At 39.3% G+C, this 18,759-nt stretch overlaps 2 protein-coding genes across 2 annotated transcripts in view; one reads left to right on the forward strand and one right to left on the reverse strand.

The window, feature by feature from the left end:
- Window positions 1-14,355, forward strand: part of fmn1 (formin 1) — a 31,895-nt gene extending 17,540 nt beyond the window's left edge. Inside the window, exons 7-19 of the mRNA XM_066677836.1 lie at window positions 640-781; window positions 2,101-2,188; window positions 3,268-3,329; window positions 3,768-3,856; window positions 4,228-4,357; window positions 4,513-4,659; window positions 4,927-4,986; window positions 5,131-5,251; window positions 9,301-9,393; window positions 11,547-11,598; window positions 11,772-11,921; window positions 13,053-13,134; window positions 14,180-14,355. Of these exons, the coding sequence (XP_066533933.1) occupies window positions 640-781; window positions 2,101-2,188; window positions 3,268-3,329; window positions 3,768-3,856; window positions 4,228-4,357; window positions 4,513-4,659; window positions 4,927-4,986; window positions 5,131-5,251; window positions 9,301-9,393; window positions 11,547-11,598; window positions 11,772-11,921; window positions 13,053-13,134; window positions 14,180-14,224 (1,261 nt within the window). The 3' untranslated portion in view covers window positions 14,225-14,355. The remainder of the gene's footprint in view (window positions 1-639; window positions 782-2,100; window positions 2,189-3,267; window positions 3,330-3,767; window positions 3,857-4,227; window positions 4,358-4,512; window positions 4,660-4,926; window positions 4,987-5,130; window positions 5,252-9,300; window positions 9,394-11,546; window positions 11,599-11,771; window positions 11,922-13,052; window positions 13,135-14,179) is intronic.
- Window positions 14,356-14,555: 200 nt separating this feature from the next.
- grem1a (gremlin 1a, DAN family BMP antagonist) lies at window positions 14,556-18,430 on the reverse strand. Its single transcript, XM_066676762.1, has 2 exons — window positions 18,317-18,430; window positions 14,556-17,003 (listed from the first exon to the last, which is right to left on the reverse strand). Exon 2 carries the CDS (start codon window positions 16,999-17,001, stop codon window positions 16,441-16,443), a length of 561 nt encoding a protein of 186 aa, XP_066532859.1. The 5' UTR covers window positions 17,002-17,003; window positions 18,317-18,430; the 3' UTR covers window positions 14,556-16,440.
- Window positions 18,431-18,759: the final 329 nt, after the last annotated feature.

Genomic DNA, 18,759 nt, shown 5'->3' on the forward strand with positions numbered 1-18,759 from the left:
ATAAAACTAGGAAGCTACGGTTTTTTTTCAGGCCTCTGGGGAGGATTAGCAGCAGTGCTGCACTGAGGTCTGTCTGTCTGTCTGTCTGTGTGTGTGGGGGGCTAACCACAGGCATCAGCAGGCCTTCCTGGACCTCTAGCGGTGGTGTGGATTTCTGTAGTTCAACCACTCTGGTCTTCAACCATCACTCTGCTGCTGCACTGTTATTTGACTCCTCATGAAAGCTTTTTTTCTCTCTCTGAGCATTCAGCAAGCCAGAGCTAAACCAAGTCAAGCTTAGCCTTGTAGCGTCTTGCAGCCTGTCTGATTGTTTTCATAAGAGAAAAGGTTTTAGCAAAGCCAGTATTGGCTTCCTATTGATTTAATGTGATTTTTTAGGCCATGTTGCTCAGCAACACTAACACAGTGTGTTTCCTTTAATTTGGGCATTTGCTTGATTTAGTCCAACTTAAGCTGCCTGGATTTGTGTTTGACGTGTGAAAACTGAACCTTTTAGGCTCTAAGCAGTGAGGGGAAAAATGAAACATCCATTATTCAGTATTATTTTAAAACAAAGAAGGGAGGGAGGCAGCTTGTAGAACACAAGACTTAGTGGTGTCTGAATGTCTGTCTTCATCTTTCCTCCGTTTCTTCTTCTAGAAATGATACCGTGTGGAGCTCGCTGAAGGAGCCAGCCATAATAAACACCAATGAGTTTGCCGAGCTGTTCGCTAAAATGTCCTCTCCCACCAAAAGGAAACCCCTCTCTGAGGCCTTTGAAAAGAAAGCCAAAGCAAAAAAGGTATAAACCACTTTAAATCTTTATACTCTTATTAGTATAGTATAGTGAATAACCCAATGTGGCACGGCATGGCAGAAAGGTTTCTTTTCCTCACATGAGCATGTATTCCTCACTGTACTGATAAAGTCCACTAAACACTAGATGTGCATTATGTTAAATGATAAATACTGAAATATGTTGCAGCCAGGTCCTGGATTCAGAAATGCATTTTTGTTTTCACTGACGTATCCAGTTCAGAAACTAATTTTTATCTTTTTAGTTTTATGTTAGAATAACAATGCATGATAAGTGCAACAATGGACAGGAACAAAGCATTTATGCTTAAATAACATTAATTTAAATATTTATGCTTGCAACAAATGGCGCAGCAGGTAGTGTCACAGTCACACAGCTCCAGGGGTCTGGAGGTTGTGGGTTCGATTTCCGCTCCGGGTGACTGTCTGAGAGGAATTGGTGTGTTCTCCCTGTGTCCGCGTGGGTTTCCTCCGGGTGCCTCGGTTTCCTCCCACAGTCCAAAAACACACGTTGGTAGGTGGATTGGCGACTCAAAAGTGTCCGTAGGTGTGAATGTGTGACTGCTGCCCTGTGAAGGACTGGTGCCCCCTCCAGGGTGTATTCCTGCCTTGCGCCCAATGATTCCAGGTAGGCTCTGGACCCACCGTGTCCCTGAATTGGATAAGCAGTTACAGATAATGAATAAATAATGAATGCTTGCACGAAAATGTTTTTGGTTTCACATTAAATTATACATTGCAAAAATAAAACTATGAACAAAATGACTTTCTGTTTAAATAACATTTCTGCCTTCACTGCCTGGGTGTTGTAGCTCACAGACAGGCTTCACAGAAAACGCTTCACAGAGCTTTCTTCGTAGTGCTGATTCTGCACTTTCATTGACTACAGTTTTGTTGTTGAATGTCTCAATTTAATAGCTAAATTACTAGTTCCGTTTCAGTTCAGACTGGACAAATCCTTTGAGTGTGGGACATATTTTAAGTCTAATAACAGGATGCCACAAGTGGCTCTGTTGTTGTTTCTGAAATGGACATATGTAATTACACTGTGTATGAGAATAAAGTCTAATGGATGAAAACTTGTAGTTTCTCTCCAGAATATTTAAGATGGTTTATGAAACATAACCATCTTAATGTTTCTCTTGGCCTGAAGGTTCATTTTCCACAGAGTGTTGTTGTTATTCATTGTTCCTCTTGCACAAGAGAAGGAATGTTCTTATTCAGTAAAATGCTGTACTTTTACTGTATTTGTATTTTTATGGTTTGTACTGTTTAAATTGTTTATTTATTTATTTTTCATCCCAGATCATTAAGCTATTGGATGCCAAACGCTCTCAGGCAGTAGGCATTCTAATCTCAAGCCTTCATTTGGATATGAAGGACATACAGCAGGGTAAGAGACTTCAAAACATTCAAGCAGGTCGTGCAGAGACACAGCTTAAATGTTACTTTCTTACTTGTATTTACTGTTAGTTAAAACACTGCCCTTTTTTTTCATGTCAATGTATGTTGGGAGCAACAAATTCTGTTTAAAACCGGTAAACTGATATATTTGAGCCATGGATTAATCTTTTATCCCTCTATTAAAAGGCAGCTATAGTGGTTAATTACAGACAGTTCTGTGCTTTTCAATGGAAGATGCATGTTTTTATTGCTGCTCGTTTTAATCAAATGAGCTGCCTTTGCAGTGTGGTGAGGCTTGTTTGAATTTCTGCCTACATTAAATAACCCACTCTTTAAAAAATTAGCTTCAGATGTTACATTCAACTAAACATGGTTTTCCTGAAATTAAAATGTCTCTGGTGTAGAATGATGACCAATGGCAGATTCCATATATAATACTCTACATCAGTATTACATTGTTCCATAATCTAGTCACTATTCATTCATTCATTCATTGTCTGTAACCACTTACTGCAAAAGTAATAGAGGCAGGCTTGAAAAATCAGCTTCTTGTTTGCTAGGGGTTTTTTATTTTCTGTTACATGCTGGCAGCTATGTATTTTGAGGTGGAACTGAAATGTCAGGTGATTTGGGTTTCCCTTACAAGCCAAAAAGACACATACAAGCCCTTTTAAAGTAAATATTATATAATTATTTCATAGATGAACATTTTTAAAATGCAATTGAATCTGCAGTCTTTATTTCTAGAATTCTGTATGTTACTGGAGACTTGAAAGCTCAGATTTGACTAACTGTGTTTGTGTGTAATAATGACAGATAGCAATGTTGCCTGTTTTGCTCTAGAAGCATCTATTATATCTTCCACTGTCAGGGGGCATGCTGTGGTGTGAAACAGCATGCAACCAAAGAGGTGTGGTCCAAAACCACTGAACCTAAACTTTGTGTGAAAATAAAGTTTAAATACACGTCACAAATCGGTCTGCAGCATTTCCTTCTGGCACAAATCATCGGAAAATATGGTTTGTAAGATAAAAGCTTACAGAAAATGGCATACCTTTTTTCTTTCAGCTGTTTTGATGCTGGACAACTCTGTGGTCGACCTGGATGCTATTGAAGCCTTGTATGAAAACGTGAGCATTTTTTTTCAACTAGTAACCTTTTCTTAAAGAGTAGAAACAACACAGAATCTGCCAATCACATCGTGTTAAAATCTCATGATGAATCAACTCCAACGTTCCAATGCTCCGATGTTCCAAAGTTATTATTTTGGAGATACACATACTTCTTTGGGCAGCAACAAAATAATAACTGATAACTGGGCCCTAGACGTTTCCCCAAACCAAATTTTCCCCAAAGTTTCATGCACTATGTCAGTAACTTAGCAGTAGCCTGGAATATTATTGTTTTTCTACTTAGATGTTCATGGGAAGAACCAGTCTGCTCCAAAAAGCACACACAGCATAACAATTGTCCCTTCATAATTGCGTGAATGGCCTTGTTTTGTGCATATTTCAAAGTTCTGTTTCCACTTTGTGATCTGGGTGTCTGTGCTTTTTTATGGTCCTCAGAGAGCTCAGCCTGAAGAACTGGAAAGAATAAGGAAACACTATGAAACCGCAGATGAAGAGCACATCAAGTTGCTGGACAAGCCTGAACAGTGAGATATTAACCAGATCTGTCAAGAATTCACAGAAACACCAGGTCACTGTTTAGGGAACACCAAGGAAAGTATTTCGTAGTCACTTTTACAGTGTAGTCTGTATTAAGCCTCTTAAAGTACTGAGACCAGCACGATAGGTGACTTTTCTAGATTAGGGATTCACCACTCTGGTCCTGGAGGGCCTATTTCTAGCACAGTTCCTTTTACTCAAACAAAGTCACTATACCTGGTTGATCAGGTTTGTTTGAGTAGAGAAATCACCATACCTCAAGGACCCCTGTCATAGATCATTAATCAGATTTCAACTGAGTTGCTGAGTTAACTTCAGTATGTGGTTGACTGGTGTTTGTAATACCTTATTCCTCCAGGTTCTTGTATGAGCTCTCTCAGATTCCCGAGTTCTCTTTGAGAGCACGCTGCGTCATTCTCAAATCAACATTTGCTGATGCCATTGCTTCCATCAAGCATAAAACAGACATAGTCCTCCATGTGTGCAAGGTATTTAACTTCCGAAAGGACTAATCTGAGAATTGTTGGAATATACACTTTTACTCTCTCCTACACATGAAAATAATGATGTTTAGGTTTCGTCTATTGAACCCACTGTTGGCCATGATAATGAATGTTAATAATAATGCGATACCATGTGTCAGGAGCTGCTGGAGCGAGTCAGTGTGAAAGAAGTGCTGGGGATGATTCTTGCTCTGGGGAACTACATGAATGGAGGCAGCAGAACCCGAGGTCAGGCGGACGGCTTCTGCCTAGACATTCTCCCCAAGCTTAAAGATGTTAAAAGCAGAGTAAGTCTTTCAGTGTAATTACAATTACTGCTAACATTTTTTTTCATTTGTACTTCAAGCATTACATTTGGTTAGCTGATTTAATCTATTTAGCCACCCCCAACACACATCACACACACACACACACAGAGTAGGATATTGTTTGGGGCACCAAAATATTCTGAACCATTTTTGTATATTATTTTGTGTCTGTGTGTTAACACACATCAGATATAACGTCCTTATTTTAACCATATATTTGGCAAAAAAAATTATTCTGATTCACAGGATAATCGCATAAATCTGGTGGATTATGTGGTATCCTACTATTTACGCAACATTGATGAGGTATATGTATATCTATCTATCTATCTATCTATCTATCTATCTATCTATCTATCTATCTATCTATCTTTCCTTATCAACACAATATTCCACATTTAACTCATCACTGAGGATGCGGTTCTGATTTAGCCTTACACTTCTTATCAGAATGCTGGGAAAGACAGTTGCATATTTCCATTGCCTGAGCCTCAAGATGTCTTTCTTGCTGCCCAAGTTAAATTTGAGGACCTCACGAAGGAGCTCCGAAAGCTGTGGAACGACCTGACGGGTAAGAACCATATCATCCCAGACAGAGCAGCAAATAAAATACATAGTTGAGCTTGCACTGCTCTGTCTTTCACATTTGTGTGGTATCAGCATAAGATCCATGATTCTGTGTAATAAAGCTGTTCGTCCAGGACTGTTTGTGTGCCTGTAATCAATCTGCTCCCATCCTGTTATTGTGTGGCTTTTCAGTTGTGTTTTGAGGTTGGAATGCTCTGATGACTGACTGTAACTCTGTCAGTGTCTCACAGTGGTCCAGTTCCCCCAGAATGGAAAAGACACAGTTACCACCGCCTGGCTTCGCTTTAATCTTCATAGATCAAAAAGCATCGTATTGCAACAAGTTTTTTTTTTTTTCTGTAACCCACAAAAGTGCAGGATGAGCTTTGATGAACTTTGCTTAAATTCCATGCATTTTAGATGTGCTTTAAATCCTCAAATTCAAACCTTTATCACACAGTCCAGTAATTTAAAAATAAACCTAAGAATAAATTCTTCATTGTATTCCATGGAATAGGAGAATACGTTCTTGCAATATTTTCTCCAAACTTTTAATGAAGAAATATAAATACTCTAGGGTGGCATGGTGGTGCAGCAGGTAGTGACACAGTCACACAGCTCCAGGGACCTAAAGGTTGTGGGTTCGAGTCCCACTCCTGGCAACTATCTGTGAGGAGTTTGGTGTGTTCTCCCTGTGTCCGCATAGGTTTCCTCCGTGTGCTCCGATTTCCTCCCACAGTCCAAAACCACATGTTGGTAGGTGGATTGGTGACTCAAAAGTGTCTGTATGTGTGAGTGTGGCGCCCTGTGAAGGACTGGCACCCTCTCCAGGGTGTGTTCCTGCCTTGCGCCCAGTAATTCTGGGTACGCCCCAGACCCACCACGACCCTGAAATGGAAAAGCTGTTACAGATAATGAATAAGTAAATACTGTAACTATGTTGTTTACTTTGTTTACGACACTATACCTGGGAGTCGGGAAGTGTGCTTATTTTTTGCAAAGGTTTGAAAGTTGCGTTAAATGGCAAAATGACCAGAATATCTATTACTCACAAAGCATTATCTCAGTTGTGGATAATACTTGTCAATATTAATTTGTGGATTTCTACTATACAACGTTACAAAAGAATATCATGAAAACTGGCAGCATGGTGGAGCAGTTAGTAATGTCACTGCCACTCAACAAACATCTCAGGATCTTGTTCATTGAATTAGATCCACAACAACTCACTTTGACATATAGTCATTATCATGTACCCTTATGATAATTGTTCTACAGCAAAGGGCTTCAAATCCAGACCTTGGATCTTAATATGGACCAGGATATTAAAATGCCCGGCTGGTATGACACTATACCTGCAACTGCTAATGCACCCATCTGGTCAGATATAGTGTCATTCTGGCTGGTCATTGTAAAATCCCATCTTGGAGTCTAGAACAAAGGTCTTTCCTAGAGTAAAGTGTTCAAATATTATAGCATCTGCCATGGCATTATCGACAGTGGTAACATGTCACTGTAATATTGCTGAATTAAATCTGTCATGACAACTCAAAACTGCTCACAGCATCTGCCATGACATATTTCAGTGTTATGTATATTGCTACTCAGTTTAGCATTTTGTTATGACATTATCATGACGCATTTTTATACCCCTATTCATTTCAATATTTTTCTTGGTTTTATTTTAGAATATACTTTATGTCATACTTGGTTCAAGTGTGTCCATATGGCATTGATCAAAAACTTGCTATCTCCCTTGTGTGAGTGTGTGCGTGTCTGTCTGTGATCACGTGCACGTTAGACGGAGAGGAGTCTCTGTGACTTTGCCATGGCGCCTTTTAGATATGTTTTTAATCCTGCCCATCAGATGCTCCATGGCATTGTATGATTCTGAGGCTTTGTTGCTCATGTGGAGGAGAGGCTCACAGTCTGTTCTTATATAATCTGAGGGAAGAGCAGCTTATCGGCTGCGAGCCGAGCTCTATCTCCACACAGATGCATCACTGCTCTCCTGTTACACTGTATCAGCTTCAGTTCAGTGTGGCCCCGCAGATGTGTGTCAGAGATTCTTTTCTTTACCTCTCAACAAGCCATCCTTATCGGGCGACTGAGAGACTGCCAAATCTGGCCCATCGCTCTCTCCCCTTTGTCCCACCGTTTGAACCTCCCTCATGATTGGGATGAACCTGGTCTTTCTTCTCTTTGTGTACCATTCTGGTCTGTTTTTGTTTTATTTGGTTGTTTGTTTTACGCTATGGTTAGTTTGTTTGCCCTGAGCACATAGTTTATGCTCCCTGTTTGGCTTCGCTCAAGGTGACCGCATTTGTCTCCTGCCTTATTCTGTGGCATAGGGAACTGCTGAGCTATTCACATGAGTCACTCTGGGAACGTCTGTGTGATATTATTCTCTGTGCAGAAAACTGCCAAAAAGAGAGCAATGACAGCAGTGCAGACAAAATTCTTTGTATTTAAATCTCCTGGTGCTTGGCGGTGGCCAGACCCACAGTTACCAGTTACACAGAATGAGAAAGGTCATCCGAATATAGCTGTGAATTCAAATAAAATTGCAGCTTTGGGGAGGTTTTCTAATTGGTCAGCTGTCACACAGACATTGTACAGAGGCTATTTACAAACTGAGCACTGACACTGCTCTTGACTAATGGATGTATAAAATGAAAAATGATTCAATTTAATAATAGAATGTTTGACATATCATTTGAACATTTCCTTGTACAGTTTCTAAACATCCATTAAAAACTAGGCTAAATAATCTCATCTGAATTCATCATGACCACGATTACATATGACCACCCATTACAGAATTTTAGCCCTGAGTATTCATATAGTCAAGTGATAACAAATGTTGTTACTGCAGACTGTTTATAGATATTAGTGTAGAAAATGTAAGAGAAATTGCTAAATGCTTCTGCTGTAAAGTTGGGGGCTTACTCTGTAGCCGGTTGCCTCCACAGTTTACACAAATGCTGAATGAAAACAGTGACGTGTGTAATCTTATCAGAGGGAGATGCAGATGGAGTGTATCCAGCAGGCCCTGGCTGCCATCAGGGTGTATTATGACTGGGACAGGAGACCGGTCCCTCTGATCCAGGGATTGGATGAAGAACTGATGGGGAATAAACGGCACAGCCTGGTGCCACAGGCAGAGTGGCAGCTATCTGTGGCCGCCATCAGAGGTGCCTCTAAACAGCCTTTATCCAGGGGAAAAGACTAGTGATAACCTCTGACTCCACACAGGTGGAGCTCCAGCCCCTGCCTCGCTGCATCCTTCCTCTGAGAAAAGCGCACTGAACTCCTACAGACACTTGTACCTTTTTAACACTTGTACCATTTGTATACAGCAAATGAACAATGATCATTCAGTTTAAGCTGAAAACAGTCAATCTGGGTATGGATAGTTAAAAGGGAATTCATGAGGAGTTAAAGGGGAATCTCCCAACATTCCTACACAATTCAGTCACTGTAAACAAAATCACTCTTGTGTGTTGAAAGAAAATATTCCATGTAGCGAAAATTACCGAATGATCATTTTTTAAGGATAATTTTCTTTACAGTGGTCATGACTGGCACCTGGGGTTGCACAAAAATAGACATTTTTTATTTTGTATTCAACACCACAACTGAACAGTGTGGTTTTTAGATGTTGCTCATGCTGTAATATTGGTGAATTGGAAAAATATGGGGATTTACTTTGGTTAAGCACAGTCCTATTAGTACTCCTCTACCACAAACAGATATTTAAAAATCAGAGCACTTCTTTATTTTTATACATATAGTTCATCTGAGGAATCTGGCAGATTTCTGCTGTGTAGACTGCAGGGGTCTGGTTCCTGTCAGCTCCACATCACACTGTAGAATGGAGCATTTCTCATCAAGTGAATTTGTTCACATCTAAACCATTTCACTTTAAAGCGTTCGAAAAAACGATAAAATCCCTCTTTTAAAATTGTAGAAACAATAAGAGCTGAAAAGGATATTCAGTAGTTGTCAAAGCTGAGCCTTAGATAAGCAATAACTCTTTTTTTCCCCCTACAGTTTGTGAGAAAGATGTCCAGAGTGTGTGCTCCAGAACAACCCTTAACTACATCCAGCCTTTCAAGGAGAAAATGGAAGCTTTTTTAACCAATGGTGAGCTAAAAATCAGTGCACTTAATATGCGAACAGGTGTAGTTACAACAGCCTCTGAATTGTCTCTTCCTTATATTTCTCTAAATTGAACAGTTCTGTCTTTGTGAATCAGGTTTAACAGCGTGTCCTCCTGTCAAACAGACAGCTCTACAGAGGAGGCTGTGAGGAAGGAATACAGATGTGTCTGTAGATATGATAGGGGAGATGTTTTGTTTTGCTGCTTGTTGAACAAGATGAATGAACAGAAGAGCATACGTGCCTGTTGAAAATTAAGGATAGTGTCTGCTGAAAGCAGCCTCTTGCTAAAGAATGACTTTCTGTAGTATTTGTACTTGTCTGAGAGTACTAACTATGGTCAAAGTCCTTATAGTCCATTCAGAGAACTCTACAACCCACGCAGGCAGTAATTTCCAATCATGTAAGACCAGGCCCATATCCCTTTGAATGTAGAGAGACACAAACCCAAAACTAAAGTCACAATAACATTTAAAAAAGAAGACATTTGAAACCACTCAGGCAAAAATCACACAAATGTTTCAGAAAACTAAGAAAACCTTTTTACCTTCTAGTTGATTCTTGACTGAACATTGGAATTTTCAACAGAAATATACATCACGTTGAGCATTATTCATTTTGCATTCATTTGGAAATTAAATCTCCACCTTGCAGTGTTTATAGTACAGCACATCAGAATTTAGTACAGATATATTAAGTACTTTTATTCAGAAAACATTGCTCATGAAAAGTTCAGTAACTGCACACAATTCTCTCTAAAAATGTTCTCTCATGTGTCTCTTGCCTTAATTACTCAACTGTCTACTACATAGTAAAATGTGCTCATTGTGTTTCCATGGAGAATATCTGTGATTGGGCCTTTTTGGGACCTGATAAGTGTCTGTGGTCTTTCTTACCTGAGGAAGATAGCCGCCAGCTTCAGAAGGCAGACAGACAGATAGGGATCAGGAAGGCTTTGGCAGTGAAGGAGACTTCTGAGTAAGTCAAGGCTGTACTTCAGCTTAAAAAAGGGGGGGAATCTCTGAAAATGCAGCAGTAGAGTGACTTAAACAAGAAAAGAGAAATTGTATTGCATGTTGAAGTGAGTGGGATAAGCAGCAAAGGGCCTAAGACTAATACCATCTCTGTGTTCTTCAGATAAGTACTTTATTACGGATACAATGCCATAGAAGAACACATTTTAGTTCCTGTATTTAATTTACAAATTAAATATTTGTGTATATGACTTTCCAGTTGGCAGCACGGTGGCGCAGCAGGTAGTGTCGCAGTCACACAGCTCCAGGGGGCCTGGAGGTTGTGGGTTCGATTCCCGCTCCGGGTGACTGTCTGTGAGGAGTTGGCGTGTTCTCCCCATGTCCGCGTGGGTTTCCTCCGGGTGCTCCGGTTTCCTCCCACAGTCCAAAAAAACACACGTTGGTAGGTGGATTGGCAACTCAAAAGTGTCCGTGTGTGTGAGTGAATGTGTGTGTGTCTGTGTTGCCCTGTGAAGGACTGGCGCCCCCTCCAGGGTGTATTCCCGCCTTGCGCCCAATGATTCCAGGTAGGCTCTGGACCCACAGCGACCCTGAACTGAATAAGCGGTTACAGATAATGAATGAATGACTTTCCAGTTCTGTAAATTAATTACAATATTCGTCTGAATTTGTAGCACTCCTTTTGTAGTTACTTTATTCACATCAGTTGTGGACAAAGACGTTCAGTTGCCCATGCACACACACAGGTTGCATACCCTCCACAGAAGGCATGAGATTAATTGCTTCAAAATCTGTATGCTCAAGCCTGAGCATCAGCTGCAGCAGTGTTAAGCCCCAATCAGTGGGTAGTGGAGCCGTCAAACTACAATCTCTGAGCAATGCAGCACCATCAAATACATATTAAGTGAATTAGAGTTGCTTTAGTGATCCAAAACTAATCACCCAAAATTAACAATACTTCAGAAATGTCCGTGGGGTAAATGTTTATGTCAAGTTTATGAAGTAATGTTCTAACATCAAATATCATAACTTGCTACTGCATGAAACCTACCTGCTGAAGTCCTGGAGTTCCTAATAATTGCAACAACACATACTTTAACTTCTAACGAGGCCAAGTATACAACTGAATGCCTTGTAAACATTACAATATTTGTGTTTTTGCAGCTCAGAATGAACAAATAGCGACTGAACGTCACCTATTATCAGCACAGAAAAGGTACATGGCTATCTTTGTTAATTTATTTTCTTTATGCAATTTTATAATCATAACAGGTATGCTTTAAGAAATGTTATGAGGTGATTTTGTGAACATTTATTACATTATTAAATGTACACTGCAGAGCTCTTGGTCTGTTTTCTCCATCCCTGCTTTCTGACTCTGCTCCTCAGCTTCCGTGACCTGGTGGAATACTTTGGGTTGAAGCCACGCACTGGAGAGCAGGCGGTCCAGCCTGGTCATGTTTTCATGCTCTGGTTCGAGTTCTGCACTGACTTCAAGACCAGATGGAAGCGGGAGAACAAGGTCATCTCAAAGGAGAGGTGAAAAAGCAACAATTTCCAGTGTCGTACGTGGTTAACACAGAGACTTACACAATCATCCTGATTCGGGACTTCAGGACGATTTATTTTTCATTATTTAATCACTGAGAGTGTATTTGAAGGTGGTTTGATGTAAAATGGCTCAAAGCTACTAATAATTCTGACTCAGTAAGTTATTATAGAACAGAGCAGTTCACATCAAACCCCTCTGATTGACATTGTTTATATATTAACTATTTAATCCTGCAGATCTTTCGGTAAATTTGTGGAATTCCAACATATCCAACAAGCTACAGCCCTTTTTAGTACTGTAAACAATGCATAACAAGCAAAACCAAAAACATGCATAATGCAATATACATGCAAATTGCATTCATTCTTCATTCATTGTCTGTAATTGATCACCCAGTTCAGGGTTTCAGTGTTTCCGGAGCCTACCTGGAATCATTGGGCACAAGGCATGAACACACCCTGGAGGAGGCACCAGTACTTCCCAGGGCGACCCACAGTCACTAACACACTCACACCTATGGACACTTTGGAGTAGCCAATCTACCTACCAACATGTGTTTTTTGACCGTGGGAGGAAACCGGAGCACCCGGAGGAAACCCACACAGACACGGGGAGAACACACCAAACTCCTCACAGATAGACCTGGACTGGGACTCGAGCCCTCAACCCCAAGACCTTGAAGCTGCGTGACAGTGACACTACTGTGCATGCCCTATGCAAAGTTCAGACAGCACTTAAACAGTTACACATTATTTATTGATTCCCGTATCTGTGAGACCAATAAAAAATGTGATAGTTATCAGAGCTCTATCTGTAATTTCATGCAAATAGGTGGGATTCCCTTAATATCGATGCTGTTCAGGGACAAACATGTATCTCCAAAAATATTATATATATATAATATATATATAATATAGAATATAAATTTCTATTGGTCCATTCGTCATGAAATTTTTTCACAATGTGAATGACAGCTGCCGTGTTCAAATGATGTAGTAAACTAAAAATTGATAAAAATTGAGATACATGTGTTACATTAGACATTGTTGATATATTAAACCATATGTAAGCTTTGACCAGCAGCAATATGCCGACTATATTCTTACTTTGCTCTTTAGACTGAAAGAAGCCCAGCAGTCAGTGCATAACATCACAGCAGAGAAGAAAGTGGAGACCAAGAGGGTCGACGCAAATGGCTTGGTAAGATTCACCATGTTAATAAAGAACAGGAACAAAGGCATATGGCATACCATCATTGTAACCCCCCAAAAAATCTCATAAACATCTAATGTAAGTTCATATCAGAAAACATTATTCAGTCATCTTTAATATATCTATTTCTATGTATTTCATGCCAGTTTTACACAGTGTAAAAGCAACTTCCTGTGTTCAATAAATACTGAAAAAAATCAGTGCTTTATAAACACCTCTTAGGAAACCTTTAATATACACAGATTGTGATATATGCTGGTGAACCTGCTGATGAGATTAACATTTGGGATTTATTTTAGAAACACACCAGACCTTAGGTCTCCGTTTCCTCCATTTATCAGCAACACTTGATTCACTTTGGCTGGTTTTCATGGCTTAGTTTATTTAATCAGTTTGAAAAGATTCAGGAGCATAAAACAACAGGTGGCATATCGCTGTCACAGGAAAATATCTCAAATGAAATTCCCAACACATCTAATACATTCTGAAGATACGTATATATTATATATACGTATTTGCGCACACACACACTCGGAGCAGCAGGCAACCATCTGGGAGCAGTTGGGAGTTAGGTGACTTGCTCAAGGGCAGTTCAGCCATGGATGTTCAGGGAGGAGAACATGCTGTTCCTTCACACCCCTGGGCCCCTGAAAAGATGACCTTCCAGTTCCAAGCATGCTTCTCAAATAATTAGGCCACAGCTGCCCCCAACTGGAAGTAGAACTTATATATTCTTAAGTTCTTATATATTTAATATAATATTTTTATAATATGTATTTTATATTTGTATATTTATAATGTATATAATATAAAAATATAATATGCTATTATATAATATATTGTATATTATACATTTCATGATGAATGGACCAGAAATGGTCCAAAAAGGCTTGAATCAGCAGATTTGCACTGATGTACATTCAACATCTCCTATAAGTTAGAATTCTGGAGGTTTAGTTCAGATCGATGACATACATCTTTTAAATGTCTGGCTTAGTTTTCTCCTAAAAGAAGTTTGTTTTTCTCCTAACAGAAAGAAAGACTGCGTCTGAAAGAAGCGAGTCTAACCAGCAGCTGAGATATAATTAACTCTCCACACTGACACAAAGTTTATTTTACATTATTTATTTTCCAATGGGATTGGAGCCCATTTTGATCCTGGCAGTTTTCTAACTTTTCAATGTGGCTGCACTTTCCAGGTAAAACTAAACTGATTCGAGTGGAAGTGGGTGGGGATGTATTTCAATTCATGTTAACAAACGATATAAACAACAATTTATATAAATATCTGATGTGCTGATATATATCGTCCTGCACGGGTTTAAAAAGACTCAAGTGTGTGAGTCCTTTAATCCACAGACATGAAAATTCTGGCCTATATTAATACATAAATGGCTGGATTGTCTTGTTAAATAATACATATAGTAAACATTATCTTCTGTTTCATCTGTGTATGTTCAGAAAATCTTTGTATGATTTTATGTTAAATTCAGTCTTAAACTGGATCTTCAGGAATAACAGATTACTAATTACAAGAGAGATATTACTCTTTATTTTGTATGTTCAAAATATAGTTTTGAAATTATTAATACATTTACAACACTGAAATACATGCCACAACATAGTGTCATTTTCCCGAGATACAGTACATACAGTAAACTCTTGAATATAAAATTCCCTTACGCCTGCATTGCTTTAAAGGATGACATGCTTTGAACTGACATGTCAATTTCCATTTTATTTCAAAGATGTTGGGAGTACTTGACAAGTCTGCTTCAGTACATAAATTTTCCTTTTGTACATAAAAAAGCAAGACTTAATGCAATAAATATCTCTATATCGAAGATTAAGGTACCTTTTGATTGTTCAAAATCATTGAAATACACTATGTACACAATTTTATACTATGCAAGAAACAACCTTTCACAAAGCTGTGCAATCAGAAAACGTTATGTCCACATGGTGGACAGTGATATGCTTTTTCGCTGAATGACATACAAAACATTTACATGTATTAAACATCAGTGTTACACTCAGACACAGGCTAAATGAGTCTGTGTGAACCAAGGTAAAGAAGCAGAGCCTGCTTAAAATTACAGTGGCAGACATTGTAAGCATTGCCTTTGAGTAAAAAATATTTCCAACACGCTGTGTTAAAAACAACACAGAACCTGAACCAAAATGTGTTAAACAGGTGTGTAGCGTAGTCTGAAATCATTGGTATAGGCTGCACATATCTTTTATTAAAGTATAAACATTCCTGTAATTCCTATGATCCTGTAATTAGTCCTAATTGCCATGAAACTCACTTTTATAGAACCCTTAAATTTGGTTTTCAATTCCCCAGCCAACTTGGAGAGAAGAGCTTTATTCCATTAGCTTTTCCAGACAAAAATGTAGACTCATTTACACTGGTGGTGGTGGTGAAAGCGTGGGGTGCTAATTCCGCACTGCAAACCTAAACATGTTTTTATTTTATTTGTTTAAAATAACCAGGGATTCTACCATTTATTTCAGTCATTTTGATAATGGTAAACCAGTGGTATATCTCAAAAAGCATTTTGCCTGACACCATGCGTACATGTACTAAAAAATACTTTTATATTTATACAATACATAGAGAAATCAGAGAATTTCATATGAAAGCACTGAATTAATTTTTACATTAGGTAGAAAGTTTGAAAATAGGTGTAATTCCCTCCTCTTTCTTGTCCCAAAAGTTCACATAAACTGTGGGAACCAGATATCATCAGATAACCATTGCTGTGCATTTCTGTGTAGATATAAGTGTATTTTGCATTCCTGTTGGATATAGTGTTACTTTAACTTTATTGAAGCATAATTATCAAAGATGTGGGACTAATGGAAGAGAATCCCCAGGGCCCTCATGTTTGAGACATTTAAAACACCTTGAGTAAATTAGGTGGCACAAGAACTTCATTTGCTCAGGGCCCATAAATTTCTCCATAACATTTAGACAACACAGGACGAGTTGTTAATAAACACAATGATTGTGACCGAGGAAAGTGCGAGGTCCTTTAGAGAAACAGTTCTGTTTTTCAGGCCTGAAGCCATCAGTACACAGTGTGGAAGGGTCCGTATGGTCTAACAGGGCATGTTATTTAGCTCATTATTTGGATCAGATGAATTAGGAGCAGTGAGAACTCCACAATGGTCAGGACAGAAGACACTCCAGAACCAGTGTTGGGAGCCAGTGCTTTAGAGAATCCATCCTTGGCCTTAGTGAGAGCTGAGGCCTGTTTTTTGGGCCTGAAGTCAAGCTTGAAGGGTTGGTCAGTCGAGGTCTATGGAGGTGCAGCGGCACTGTTTGACACGGAGAACTCGTTTCCTGCGTGTGCGGGGGATCTGACCTGGACACAGCAGGGTGTAGGTGACCATGGTGAAGGTCTTGGGTTTACAGAAGGAGCAGGACTGGAAGGCTCCTTGCTCATGAAGCTCATGTCGTGGGATATAGAAGGAGTTACACTGTCCGTAACAGAAGCTGTTCATGACAGTGCGCGGTAGACAACCCTCCTCACGCAGCGCCAGCTTCAGCGGCTGTGTCTTACACCAGTCACGCTTCAAGTAATGCCGTTCCGTCACATGCAGCGCCTCATGGCTTGAGTCCAACGGCTCATCCGCCATTGGAGCACTGCTACTGCTGCCGTCTGAGGATCCAGAAACCACCGGAGACCAGACACCTGAGGATCCTGAGGTCACCGGAGACCACCCCAGAGCTGGAGGCTTGTTTGAGTGAGAAAATGAGCCATGAAAACCCACAGAATCAGAGCAGCTCAGTGGACAGAAGAGCAGATACACAGCAGCCAGGACCACTGGGACAGGACAACTAGCCATGCCTATAAGAGGAGAAAGCTGACTTAATAATGATAATAATATTTATAATCATAATTATAATAATTAAGCATTTCATATGAAAGAAAAGACATAAAGCCCCTCTTTAGTCAGTAACTACACCCCTCATCTCCATACATCAGTGTATGGATATAAAAATATATATATACCAAATGACACTGGTCACCTGCATCTGGAAAATCCCACCCCAGAGTCTGACAGGATTGTTTACTTAGGTAATGATGTAATAAACCCTGGCTGTCTGAATTTGCCTGTTTGAGAATATTGGAGTTTAAAAGTGGAAAATATTAGTCATTGTACAGACCACTTATTTCACATATAATACATCTTCCAACACAAAGATATTAAGTTTCAACACTTGATTTTCACTGGAGGGTGTTTAAATTTTTTTTTTTTTTTTTTTTTTTTTACTGCTATATTCTTTGCTATATTATTTATTACTACAATTAAATTACACAAATTTCAAAGGAAGAACAAAACAATTAGTATTTAGTAGGACCCTTATTTTATATATAACAGATATTCCTATAAGTAATATAAGTATTACCATATTAATAATAAACCATTTATAAATATTTATTTTCACTTATTAAATAAAATTAATTAAAAAAATAAAAGCCATGTTCTTAGTGGTGGTTGTATGGTAAAAATTACACTAAAGTCATTGTCACGATCATCGAAAGTGAATTACTGTGACATCACTGTGTCTGCAACGAAATTCTAATATATACCTTATTTTATTTGAAAACCTATAATAAATAAAATAGTTCTATTAAGTATTCACCTACTGCTAAAACTGACCAGTCCTAACGTCACACGCGGTTTGTATTCCTGCCTTTGTGGGGTCGTTTACGGGGTTATTAGCTGTGCCCGTTCCTCCCTCGAAACTGTACCTCAGCACCAAATGGAAATATTGTGTTTGGGTTATTGATGTTTATCTAAAAAGCTGCATGAAACGTCCTTTTCTTAAAGGGGTCTAGCATAACATCCCCACGATGACAAAATGTACGTTGTCCGTCGTTCTCAGCAAATCAAGTGCCAACAAAGCGACAATTGGGCGTTCAGGGACCGTTACACACATTCTGCAGGTGGAAACTCCTTATCGGTTTTTATACTGGAGAATATCTGTACTCTACGCCCTCTCCTTAATAGAGTAACGTTATATTTTAGCTTCATATCAGCGCTAACAGTGTTTAGAGCTCCCTCGTGTTGTTCCGCTTTGAACAAAGCTGTGTAGTTAAAAACACTGAACACTAACATTAGCGTCTCCGTTATCACAGGCTGAGATGGTACTTACCTTGCGAACTGCCAGATGTTTTTAAGTGAAATCCCTGATAAGCTGGGTTTGCTTTGAAAAATAAATGCACGCGAATGGGAAGACAACCTGATTCAAAATCCAGAGCTTGACAAGAGTACGTGGGACACCCTCTCTACATTTAAGTGGAAGGGGCAGGAGGGTGGCAACCCACCACGCCCCTCAACACACACTATAAAGGACCATGGGGGATTTGAGAGGCTTAAAGTTATCGTTTTGTGGGTACATTTCCCAAAACACAGAAACTGGAGGAAGTGGCTGGCAGTATATGGCCCTGCTCTGAATGCATGAACCTTCTGCCCTGGGCATAATAAACCAAAGCAGCCCAAGTCTTGAAATGATTTGTTTTCCCAAGAGAAATATTATTTATAATTTAAATTATTGTGCAATTGAGGCACATTATAGACAGGAACAAAACTGTCAGC

The sequence above is a fragment of the Hoplias malabaricus genome, chromosome 7 (genome assembly GCF_029633855.1).
Source record: "Hoplias malabaricus isolate fHopMal1 chromosome 7, fHopMal1.hap1, whole genome shotgun sequence".
Lineage (NCBI taxonomy): Eukaryota > Metazoa > Chordata > Actinopteri > Characiformes > Erythrinidae > Hoplias > Hoplias malabaricus.